Raw genomic sequence first — 12736 nt, 5'->3', positions numbered from 1 at the left:
AGGAAAAAACAAAAAATCCATAAACTTCCGAGTTTATGTTGTGACTAGGAATAGTCATAAGTTTAAAGCCTTTGTAACTAGGAGAGTTATAAAGTGTCTTGTGGTGAGAGCATCACTAGTTAGCTGAAGTCTTTGTAATAGGGTTATTGCAAAGTGGCTTGTAATAGGGAGATTTCAAGTTAGTGAAGTTAAAAGCCTACAAGAGTAGGTCGTGGTTTTTTATCCCCTTGTATGGGATTTTTTCATGTAAAATCCCTTATCTTCTTTACTTTCAGTTTCTAGAGCATTCTCAGCAGTATCTAATATAGGACCAGGTACTCTACAGTTTGGTGGACTCATACAAACAAATAATTGGTATCAGAGCAGGTTTTTTCTAAAAGGTTAACACCTAGAAAGGATTTCAATGGCTGTTCCACCAACTTTGAGGAAGGACAATCAACCTACAGACCTCCCAGATTCAATAGTCAGTATTATGGCTGGTGGAAGACCCGCATGCATGATTTTATGATGGCAGAAGATTTAGAACTGTGGGCCATCATTTGTGATAGTCCATATGTCCCCATGAAAAAGCTTGAAGAAATAGGACCAATGGTGCCTAAAGGTAGAAAAGAGTACATTAACATTGACAAAAAAGCTGTAGAAAAGAACTATCATGCCAAGAAAATCTTGATGTGTGGCATAGGACCTGATGAGTACAACTGAGTCTCAGCTTGTGATATTGCCAAAGAAATATGGGAAGCATTGCAAGCCGCACACGAAGGAACTACTCAGGTCAAACAGTCTAAGATCAACATGCTCACCACGGAATATGAGCTCCTTAGGATAAAGGATGATGAGTCTATACAAGATATGCACACCAGATTCACCTCCATCATAAATAAGCTTCATTCACTTGGAGATGTCATTCCCAGAAACAAGTTTGTAAGAAAAATCCTTAGCGTTCTACCTGGTTCTTTGGAAAGTAAGGTAAATGCCATTACTGAAGCTAAATATCTACAAACTCTGACTATGGATGAGTTGATTGGTAATCTAAAGACATACGAGATGAAAAGAAAGAAAGATAGTGAAAGAAGAGAGCCTAAGAAGGAAAAGAACCCGGTACTCAAAGCTGAAAGCAGTGACTCAAGTGATGAAGATAGTGACATGGCCTATCTTACTAAGAGATTTCAAAAGATGGTTCGAAGAAATGGTGGTATACCAAAGTGGGGCAGTTCAAGTAAAGAAAGGAACAACGATCTCTGTCATAGTTGTGGAAAGCCAAGGCATTTCATCAAAGACAACTCACTCGCGAAATAGGAGCAATACAAATAAAATCCTGACAAAGCAGCAAAAAGGAACCTGGTTCCAGACAAACGATTCAATCGAAAAAGTGCAGCGGACAATATTATTAAGCATGCTCTTGATGCTTTGGGAGACTCCTCTAGTGAATCCGAAAGGGAACCAAATGCAGAAAATAGTTCCATGATGGCAGTGGAAACTGAAGCAACGAAGTATGATTCACTGTTCACGTTGATGGCTCAGTCCGATGATGATGAAGAAGATGAAGATGATGAGGTAAACTTCAGGTATGTTCAGAGAAATATAAAATCCTACTCTTCTAAGAAGCTAATGTCATTAGCAAATGTCCTAATTGATGCCTATTATAGCCTTGTTAATGATAAGGAGATCCTGACCATAGAATTAGAAGAGGCCGAACAATCTAGAGATGATCTGGTGGTCTGTGTAGTGGACCTAAATGAGACAATATCTAATCTTGAAAAAGAAAAGGAAGCCTTAAATGAAATAATAACTAGTGTGGAAAATGAGACAGACGACCTGATGGTAGTAGTTGTTGATCTAAAAGAAACAATAGAAGGTCTTAGCAATGAGAAACACATCTTAGAAGGAAAAATTACAACTACTGAGGAAGAAAGGGATGACTTTTTAGTAATATGCACCGATCTAGAGGAAACCATTGAGGGACTCAATATAGAACATATGAATGTGAGTCTTGGGAAAGGGAAGGAAGTAGCTAGTGAGACACACATCATGCTTGAAAAGGAATTAACTATTGTAAAAACCAGTCTATGTAGTGAACTCGAGAAGAATCAGCAATTTTAAGCTGAATTGGAGAAAGTAAGAATTAATTGAGAAATCTCTGAAGTGGACCTGGTCCTCAGATGTTGTCACTGACATGTATTTTAACAATAGTGGAAACAGGCAGGGCATCGGGTTCTAAAGGGAGAAAACTCCTTACAACCCTCACAACAAGTATGTCACTGTCCTTGATAACTGGCTATGTACCCACTATGGGAACAATAGGCATTTTAAAGAAAATTGTCAGGCCAGGGTTCAGTCTGTTCAGAAAAACAAAGTGTTTATTGATAAAATGACTACTAACAAAGGACCAGGTACCACTCACAAGAAGCAGATGTTGCCTATATGGACTAGGAAAACTCTTATTCATCCTTTCTGTCATAACAAGGGACCCAAACTAGTTTGGGTTCCTAAATCTAACCTTTGATTTGTTTGTGCAAGGAACAATGAAAGGAAGCGGATTGCGATGGAATATGGATTGTGGATGATCAAAGCACGTGACTGAAAACATCATTAATTTCTTCTCACTGAAAGCCCTACAGGAAGGGAATATATCCTTAAAAAGAAAGGAGAGGGTACATTCTCAGTAAATGTAAAGTTGGAATGTTTTTTTTGGCACCTAGTTGGGAACGTGTACTATGTGAATGGCCTAAAGTAGAGGTACCAATCTGATTACTGGCCGAGTGGTCTTAGTGGACAAAGGAAACAAGAACATCCACTCAGTCGACTATGAATCTCCAAAAGCCGGTGGTATGAGATGGGTAAAGCCGGAAATTTGGCATGAAAGATTGGTGTATGCAAGTTTCTCACCTCCAAATAAATTAACTCAGAAGGACCTGGTGCGTGGTCTGCCAAACTCAAGAGTCACCTGGACAAGGGTTCACAAAACAAAGGAGGAGACTCTCGAGGTGTTAATGGTTCTTGTCAAGAAGATTCAAGTGAAAGCAAAGAAAAAGGGGGATCATGCACAATTTCTCTGCACCAAGGACTCCACAACAAAATGGTATTGCTGAAAGAAAGAACAAAACTGAAAGATGTGGCATGAACAATGCTCATCGACTATGGAATCGCCAAGAAATTCTGGGCAAAAGCAGTAAATACTGCTTTCTACTTAGTGAACAGGTGTCTGATCAGGTCCCTCCTGAATCAAAACCCACTATGAGCTTCCAAATGGAAGAAAATACTTTCTTGACTGAAAGACAACTCATTTGAGAACCTTCTTGACTAAAAATGCCATGTTCTCGATAACGTGAAGGATCAACTTGGAAAGTTCAATGCAAAAGACGAACGAAGGAATCCTTCTGGGGTACTCTCCACTAAGCAAGGCCACAAAGTCTACAACAAAGGGAACACTAAATGGAAGGAAGTGCTCATGGGGTATTCAACAAGACACCTTCCTCCAGCCAAGGAAGAAACTGTAATGATCAATATGATAAACCAACTCTGGTCCCTGGTAAATATCTGAGGCTTCAAATAGGGAGGCTGATAAAATGAGTAAGATGAAGGATACTGGTGAAAGACAATGCAAAATCATCTTCCACTTCTCACAAGGAACCTGGTACTTCACTTACTACCACTAAAGCTGAAGAAAGAGTGGAGATGCAGCTCATGGCACCTCTCAAGCAACAGAATGCAGAGTGTGGGGAAATCAAATTCTTCCAAATCTCCCCTACCAATCAAACTTTAGTCCCAAACTGCAAACACAAAAGCTCCCATCTGCGTGACAAGTTTTCCTGTGGAAAGGAAAAACACTTCTGGAATGGTTCACTTGCCATGATCATGCCTCATCCCTTAGGGAACAAGGAAGCAAAACTCAATGGCCTCATCAACAACTGAAGAAGAATCTCAAAACAAGATGACCAAGCACATTGAGGGGTGGGATTATCTTCTGAGGGTCAATATGAAGAAAGGGTTGATCTGTGGAAAGTCTTGCAAAATAGAAGACCAAATTCCAGATATCTTTGTCAAAGCCTTGAGTAAAGAATATTCTGGATCAAACAAGGTGAAGATGGGGTCATAGGAGTCTAATAAAGAACCCGATCCTCCATTAGCTGGCTATGCAAGACACCGTTAGGTGAAGTTAGCTAAAGTATTTTCTGATCAATCCTAACTCACATCAATACTGTTGCAGATAAACACATATGACGATTATCGAAGCTAAAGGTACAATATGAACTGCAAGAGAGGAGCTGCTAAAACCTTTTTCAAAACAATTGGTCTGGCATCAGGTTCTTGTACCCCAGGTTAGTAGTAATGTGCTTATTGTGCATGCCTTCACAAAATAATTTTTTTAACTCAATTGCCACATCATCCTACTTTTCAAAGTCTGCATGTCATGTCTTGTCTTTCAAATCCCTTCATCCCCTCTGCACGGTAAAGCTTTCCCACAAACCTACCATCATTTTTAGAACTATTCAGAACCTATTTCTCTCTCCTTTCATCATTAGCCCTTATTCCAATAAAATTTTCTTTCTCTCTCACAGCAAGTCATGAACCTTCATCTCTTCATCTCATAGCTGTGATCCTCTGTTCATGTCTCTCTCTCTCTCTCACTCTACTCGTCTTCCAAGTACTCCTATAATGGCAATCGAATAATCGCCTCCTTCTCCCACTATTAACACCACTCCCTCTTCCCTATCATCCCTAAAATCATCCCCAGAGCTTCACTATTTCACTCATTCTACTACTTTACCCACACCTGGCTCATGCTCTTTTCCTATAGTCTTTCCTTTTCTGACAAACCCTATTTTTCTCCCATATACTAAGAACTCTATGTCTCGTCACTCCTCTAATCTCATCAAAGAATACTCAGGGGGTTTCATCTCTCAAGTGTCAGAAGTCCCTGAGGATGACCCTGATCAGTATCTGAACTCCTCTATTTTGGACTTAGTGACTCTCAAAGAGTCACCAAAAAAGAAGTAGCGCATAACATCATGGCTATTGCTACTGAGAGTCTGATGAATGAAGGAGCATATCTCTCGTCTGAGTATCAGGGGGAAGAAATGCCATTCCTAGGAGATGTAAGAACCATAGTACTCATCGAGTCTTTGTCTCATGAGATGTTCTCAAAAAAACCTTCTGAAGAACCTGATTCTCTTCCATGCAAACCCATTCATGCACCTCCTGATCACTCTAAGCTAGTAGAATCCTCCTCCAAATCACCCTCTATCAGGTCATAGCAGCAAGAGAGTTTTGAGTTCACATTGCAGAAAAGTAAGAGGAGTGTCAAGGAACAAGAGGATAATGAATCAAAGGGAATTCGTCACTAACAAAAGTGTTCCAGTAAGTAGGATTGACAAAAATGCTCTAAGGGAACTTGGTTCCTTAGTACAACAATCTATGAAAACTCAAAAGTCTGTGGATAATGCTTTTGATGAAACTATTGAGCAACAAAATGGTTCATCCGTGAAGGGCAGTAGCAAGTCTAAAAGGAGTCAAACTGAGGAAGCCATGTCTGAAGATGATACTGTGGGGTTAGTAAGCTAGAAAGGAAAGTCTACTGAAGGGTATAGCAAACGAAAACGGGAAACGGTTAAAGAACCTGGTGCACTGAGGACTATGTCCTGTGATAGTGGTCTTTGGCAGCATAGATTAAAAGCTTAGAAACTTTTGTAGGTTCGTACATTTGACCCAGCAATTTCGAAGATGGCCGGTATGAGACAAATTCTTGAGATTGTGGAATTTCAACAATGGGAACACTTGTTTGAAGGGATCATGCCTTTGGTGTACGATGATGCAGTACAAACTTTTTACACATCTCTCTTCATTGTTGAGGGGGATCACATTTGTGCACTAGTAAATGGAGTAGACATTGTACTTGATGCTTCAAAATTGGGAAAGGTTCTCAGAATTCCATGTGAAGGGATGTCCTCAGTCAAGGGTGTCTATGGTGTAAACTTCAGTAGAGACATCATGTAGAAGCAAGCTATTCAGCAGAGGGAACATATGCATAATAAGGTATTGCTTCCTGAGTATCAGCTTTTCTTTGAACTAGTCAATAAGGTGCTCTTACCTCATTCTGAGAGACAATCTATTGCTACAAAATCGGATATGGTATTAATGGAAGCACTTGATAAGTTTGTCCCAATCAATTTGCCAGCAATCATGATAGATCATATGCAAAAGTTGGTTAACTTTAAAGGTGGGAATCATGGGCTACCATATGGCTTTCTTCTTACTTAGGTGTTCAAATTCTACAAGGTCCCCTTAGGGAATCCCAAAGTAGGCACACGCAAGTAAACCTTCTTTAAGACTACTTTAGAAGAATGTGAATGTGTAGAAAGAGTTGGTGGAAGCATCTCGACCATTTCTCAGATGATCAACGCTCAAAATGTAGCTTCTGAAGAGATCAGAAGGTTGAGGGCTCGAAATGCCATACTGGAAACTCAGCTCAATCAAGCAGTTAAAGGACCTGATTCTGTTAATGAAGAAGTTGCACGACTGACAAAGGAAAATGATAAACTTCACGCACAATTACTTGAAGAACAACTGTCTGCAAATGCTCGACTGGACCTGGTTCTCAAAACCATTGATGTCTCTTTTTCCAAGCCACCTCCTTTTAGTGTCCCCTAGGATCCTCTTAGTGTCCAGCTATTTTTGCTCTAATATTTTGTGGCTGCTATTTTATTTTTGTTTGCCTTTGTTTTTGTGATGGCATGCTGGAATTCACTATTACTGCTCCTGTCTTGCTCAGTCCATTGTAAATATTAATAAAACAACTCCCCTTTTTTTCCTGTACAATGTTGTGTTCCTCTGGCTTCTCTTTTCTGTCATGTTGTGTGCACATATGTGGCATGAGCTAGCTGTGTTAGACTTCTTTATGCTACATTCCTGCTTGTGCTCTTTTTAATGATGCCAAAAGGGGGAAGAATATAAGATTCAGGGGGGAACTTTGTGTGGGAATATCATATTTCAGGAGAGCCCTAAGATTAAGGGGGAACTTTGTGTAGTTTCTGGTATCTTATCTGGTTATTTCTGCTCTAAACAAATACTATCCATGCCTAAGTTTGTCATAATCAAAACGGGGGAAATTGATGAGTTTTCAATGTCTTGGCCTTATGCATCTTATGTTTTGATGATATAACAAACTTGCTGTGAAGAACCAGATAGAGAACTTGGCCCACATTGTATACATTTCAATTGACCTGGTCCATGTCTGAAAATCAGCAAATGAATGGACCACCACAAGGAGGAACACAACAGGGACCTGGTGCCTTGATCCCTTAGGGTTCTCCAACAATAGTACAAGTCAGTGAATGTCCGTAATCATTATAAAGAGGAACATAATAGGGACCTACCACAATCATTATAAAGAGGAACACAACAGGGACCTAGTCCTTTAAGGTTCTCTAACAGAAGTACAACTCAACCGTACAGCTGGAACGTAACAGTAGAAAGTGACCATCTCGCAACTGTTATAGAAGAGGAACATAATTAGGACCTGGTCTGGTATTGATCTCTGATAGAAGTACAAGTCGACTATCCAGCTGGAACGCAACTGCATAGAAGTGGATGTGAGACAGTACAATAGTCATTTCTCATTGGGAAGAAGCGTGCACCAAGAATTGACATCACTATCTATTGGGATGTCTTTTGTGATATAACAACCTGGTGCAAGGCACAATATTTTTTTTGTGCATTCACTGATACTCTCTCAAGCATAACAGTGTTTATCCGTCATTGAAGTCACTGGTGTGTCAAGAACAAGAAGACAACTCCACTAAGGATCAGTTTCTAAAAGAGTTTATGTACATCCGTAGTTGAGTTGCAATCTTGTTATTTGCTCTTCATTGTATTTCCTAGTTTGCTTTCTTAGAAGCTTTGTCTTAGGAAAAAACCAAAAATTCGTAAACTTTTGAGTTTTTGTGACTAGGAATAGTCATAACTTTAAAGCCTTTGTAACTAGGAGAGTTATAAAGTGGCTAGTGGTGAGAGTATCACAAGTTAGCTGAAGTCTTTGTAATAGGGTTATTGCAAAGTGGCTTGTAATAGGGAGATTGCAAGTTAGTGAAGTTAAAAGCCTACAAGAGTAGGTCGTGGTTTTTTAATCCCCTTTTGTGGGATTTTTCCACGTAAAAATCCCTTGTTTTCTTTACTTTCAGTTTCTATAGCATTCTCAGCAGTATCTCATATAGGACCAGGTATTGTATAGTTTGGTGGACTCATACAAACTAACAGTTATTTTTGAGTGGGCTTTGTTCCCTTAGTATATTTTGATGGTATAAATCTGTTTTTGGATAGATTCAGAGCATCCGGAGGCCGATTCGAGAGGCAAAGACATCGCGGGATAGAGTTTGGACTGGAAAGAGGTAAGTAATGATTGTAAATACTGTCGTGAGGGTATGAAACCCCAGATTTCACATTGTTATGCTACTTTGAGGTAGCGCACACGCTAGATGACGAGCGTGGGGTCGTGCACCATTGGGGATTGTGATTTAGTTCGTCCTATATGACTGTTAAATCGCGTATTTGATTGAAAACTATTTTGCTATCATTGTGTTTGAAGAGTATTATCATGTTTTGGGCTGAATGCCATGTTTGGGCCTTGTGCCAACTATTTCGGACCCTTAGGGGATTTTTACTACTATTCCTCACTATTTTGGCTTCATATTTGTACTCAGTCATGTTGTATTCTATTGTTTTTATAACTCAGTCATATTTACTCTGTTTTGACATTTTAAATGATATTTTGGGCTGAGCATCATATTTTACTGTGCTCGAGTGGCTTGAGAGATTTCTGGCTGAGTGAGGCCAATGGCCTGTGTTGTGAGGATACTATGGGATCGGGCCGCATGTCGTAGTAGTGTTACACTGATTTATGATTATGAGGCTGAGGGCCTGATTTTGTTACGCCACTAGGTGGCTTGATATGAGGCTGAGAGCCTGCTTGATTCTTCCACGAGATGGCTTATTATTGCGCTTGGGCTGTAAGGAGAACTTCCATGAGTCTGTACACCCCTAGTGAGCGCGGGTACCCAGTGTGAGATGTGATATAGCTCGAGGGGCTGGTTCTGTTGGTATTTTTCCCGAGGGGTTGATTTATGTTTCTACCCTTTTCTCCCTGTTGTCATCACTCGTTTGAACTACTAAAAGATGTTTTCAAGAGGTTTTACTGAACTAAGGTGTTTTACGAGCTTTTCACTATTTTATTACATTGTTCTGGTTTTATACTATTTTGTTGTAGCATTATGCTATGTTTTACATGTTTTCTTATCGCTCAGCTGCCTTTACTTTTATTACTTACTGAGTTGGCGTACTCACATTACTCCCTACTCCCTGTGTGCAGATTAGGAGTCTTGGGTCATGCTAGCGAGTGCTGATTTGCTGTTCAGCAGGCTTGTTCGGAGTTGACTAGGTAGCTGCTCGACGTTCGTAGCCTAATAGTTCTCCTTCCTATCTTTATTTTCCTTTGTACTAGATTTGTATTAGACTATGTAGTCTTTTCTTACTCTTAGATGACTTCTTTTTTAGATGCTCATGATTGGTGACACCCCGATGTCGGGCTGTGTTATTTCCGCCTTATTTTATTCTACTCTTTATTTTGGGGTTTATAGTTTATTTATGACTTAAAATGAATTATTATAATTGTTTAGTTGGTTTGGGGGTTTGTGTCGGCTGGCCTTGTTTCACGAAAGGTGTCATCACGATCGGGTCCGGTTTAGGGTCGTGACAAGAAACCTACTCCCTCCGTTTCAATTTATGTGAACCCATTTGACTGGGCACGGAGTTTAAGAAAATAGAGAAGACTTTTGAACTTGTGGTGTAAAATGAAGCACATATATTTTGTGTGGCTATAAATCATTGCATAAAGGTAAATTATTTCCAAATAGGGAAAGAGGTCATTCTTTTTGGCACGGACAAAAAAGAAAATAGGTTCACATAAATTGAAACGGAAGGAGTATTTGTTTACCCTAAAAACGGATAACAATTGAATTTATATTGTAATTTTAAGGACACGTGATTCACTTAGCATAAATTAAGAGAAAATTTAAATTGATAATGGAATTCACTGCCATTATAAATGGAGCAAACCAAACAAAATGTATAGCTTTAATCTTTGAGCTAGACTACCCTTGAATTAAGTGTATATATAGCCGAAACGTATGAACATAGTAACATGAATATTGAGAGCTTAAGAATAAGAGATGATAGGTTGCAAGTACCTTGGGCATTAGTACTTTACTTTATGTTTTGATGATCTAACAAACTTACCATCTAGAACCAGATAAGGAACCTGTTACTCATTTACAGGACCTTAAGATCACAAAGTTGCAGGTTGGGATCCAGTGTGGGATATAACTCAACTCTTCAGAGTAGGAGGAATAGTTGAGGGAACAGGTCCCTACAAGTTCCCGAGGAGACTGTATGAAGTCAAATCTCCAGCAGGAAAGTTGTTGCCTACACACGCTATTGTACAAGAACAGTGCAACAATCAACTTTCTGTGGAAGGTTTTTTACCTGCCTTGCTTACATCATTGTAAGTGATGTCACACATGTATAAATACAATCAAGAAAGGTAAAATAACTTACTTCATGGGAGAACCAGATAAAGGACTTGAAGCATGCCTGGTACAATCATTCAAGTTAATCGACTCAAGATAATCTGGGCAGTGTGCCTTTAGATTCACAAGAACCAGATTAGGGACCTGATCCCTTGGTGTTCCCCTGACAGAAGTATAAGTCAACTATATAGTTGGAAAGCAACTGCAGAAAGTGACTGCTTGCAACTGTATACGTGATAGTGCAATAATAACTTCCCATTAGGAAGAGGCATGTACTAACCAAGAATTGACATCACCATTGTGAATTGACATCACCATGGTGATGTATTTTGTAGTATAAACCTGGTGCAAGGCACAAGACATTCATCCCAACACTTGCAAAATTAAAAAGAAGATATTCTCTCAAGTGTTTGCTACAACCTCTCTCAAGAACAAAGCTGTTGCAACCTCAAGGACCGGATCCAAGATTGAAGATATCTTAAGTCCTTAGGTTTGTTGAATCTTTGTTATTTGTTCTTCATTTGCAACTCCTATCTTGCTTTCTTAGAAGCTGTGTTTTAGGAAACCCAAAACAATAAACCCTCTAAGTTTGTGTCTTGACAAGAGTTAGTCAAGTTGTGAAGCCTTTGTAACAAAGTTATTACAAAGTGGCTTGTAATAGTGTTATTACAATTTAGAGTGATTAAAGTCTTTGTAACTAGAGAGTGACAAAGTGGCTTGTGGTGAGAGTATCCCAAGTTAGTTAAAGTCTTTGTAACGAGAGAGTGACAAAGTGGCTTGTGGTGAGAGTACCACAAGTTAGTTGAGTTGAATCCTTTGTAATAGAGTTATTACAAAATGGCTTATAATAGGTGTTTACAAGTTAGTGAAGTTGAAAGCCTACAAGGTAAGTCGTGGTTTTTGTCCCCTTGAGTTGGGATTTTTCCACGGAAAAATCCTCTGTGTTCTTTACTTACTACCGAGCTACTGTGGGAACAATTAGAGAACCTGATTCCCTATACTGGTTGGTCGTACAGTCTATTGGTTACAGTGGGAACTGATAGAGAATCCGGTTCTCTATACAGTCTGGTGGACACTTAGTTTTTAACAATTGGTATCAGAGCAGGTTCTTTTGTAAAATTTTAACACCTAGAAAGGATCTACATGGCTGCTCCACCAAACTTTAAGGAAAATCAATCAACCAATAGACCACAAAGATTTCAGAAAATGGTTTGTAGAAATGGAGGCACTCCCAAGAAGGGTAGTTCTAGCAGAAACACTAAAGGATACAATTATTGTCACAAGTGCCGAAAACCAAGGCATTTCATCAAAGACTGCTCATTTCTGAAAGAGAGAATTACAAACACAACTCTGACAAAGTAGCAAAAAGGAACCCGATTCCTGATAAACGATTCAGCCGAAAAAGTGCAGCTGACAATGTTGTGAAGCAAGCTCTTGCTGCATGGGGAGACTCCTCCAGTGAATCAGAAGAGGAACCAGATGCAGGAAGTAGCTCCATAATAGCAGTGGAAAATGAAGCAAATAAATATGATTCATTGTTTTCATTGATAGCTCAGTCCGATGAGGATGAAGAGGATGACAATGATGAGGTAAATTTTAGGGATGTTCAGAGAAATCTGAAGTCCTACTCTTCAAAGAAATTGATGGCATTAGCAAATATTTAATTGATACATATTATAGTTTTGTTAATGATAAAGATGCCCTAATCATAGAGCTAGGAGATGCTGAACAATCTAAAGATGATTTGATGGTAGTGGTTGTTGACTTGAAGGAAACCATAGAGTACCTTAGAAAAGAAAAAAATAATCTAGTAGAGAAAATTACAACTACTGAGCAAGAAAGGGATGATATGGTAGTTTCCATTGTAGATTTAAGGGAACAAGTGGAAGAAGTAACTAGAGAACATAACCTGTTGAAAAAACAAACAAAAAAATGGATGGACAACACTGAGGGAGAGGAAGTGGCTAGTGAGGCTCAACTTGAGCTTAAGAAAGTTAAAACAAATCTTGTTGCTGAGCTTGAAAAAAATAGACAACTTCAGGAGGATTTAAAAAGGGTTAAAAATGATCTTGATAAGTCACTTAAATGGACCCGGTCCTCTGATGTAATAATGTCTATATATAGTAGTAATGGTGGAAACAGGCAAGGCATCGGGTTTC

The 12736-nt window shown here is 39.2% G+C and overlaps 1 protein-coding gene across 1 annotated transcript; it reads left to right on the top strand.

Moving 5' to 3' along the window:
* The first annotated feature begins 507 nt into the window (after nt 1-507).
* Nucleotides 508-2100, top strand: LOC138887990 (kinetochore protein SLK19-like). The gene is made up of 3 exons (XM_070169784.1): nt 508-601; nt 710-1024; nt 1376-2100. Exons 1-3 carry the CDS (start codon nt 508-510, stop codon nt 2098-2100), a joined length of 1134 nt encoding a protein of 377 aa, XP_070025885.1.
* Nucleotides 2101-12736: the final 10636 nt, after the last annotated feature.

The sequence above is a fragment of the Nicotiana sylvestris genome, chromosome 3 (genome assembly GCF_000393655.2).
Source record: "Nicotiana sylvestris chromosome 3, ASM39365v2, whole genome shotgun sequence".
NCBI classification, from domain to species: domain Eukaryota; kingdom Viridiplantae; phylum Streptophyta; class Magnoliopsida; order Solanales; family Solanaceae; genus Nicotiana; species Nicotiana sylvestris.
Note: the sequence above shows the minus strand (reverse complement) of the source record. Positions and strands in the feature narration are given on the sequence as shown.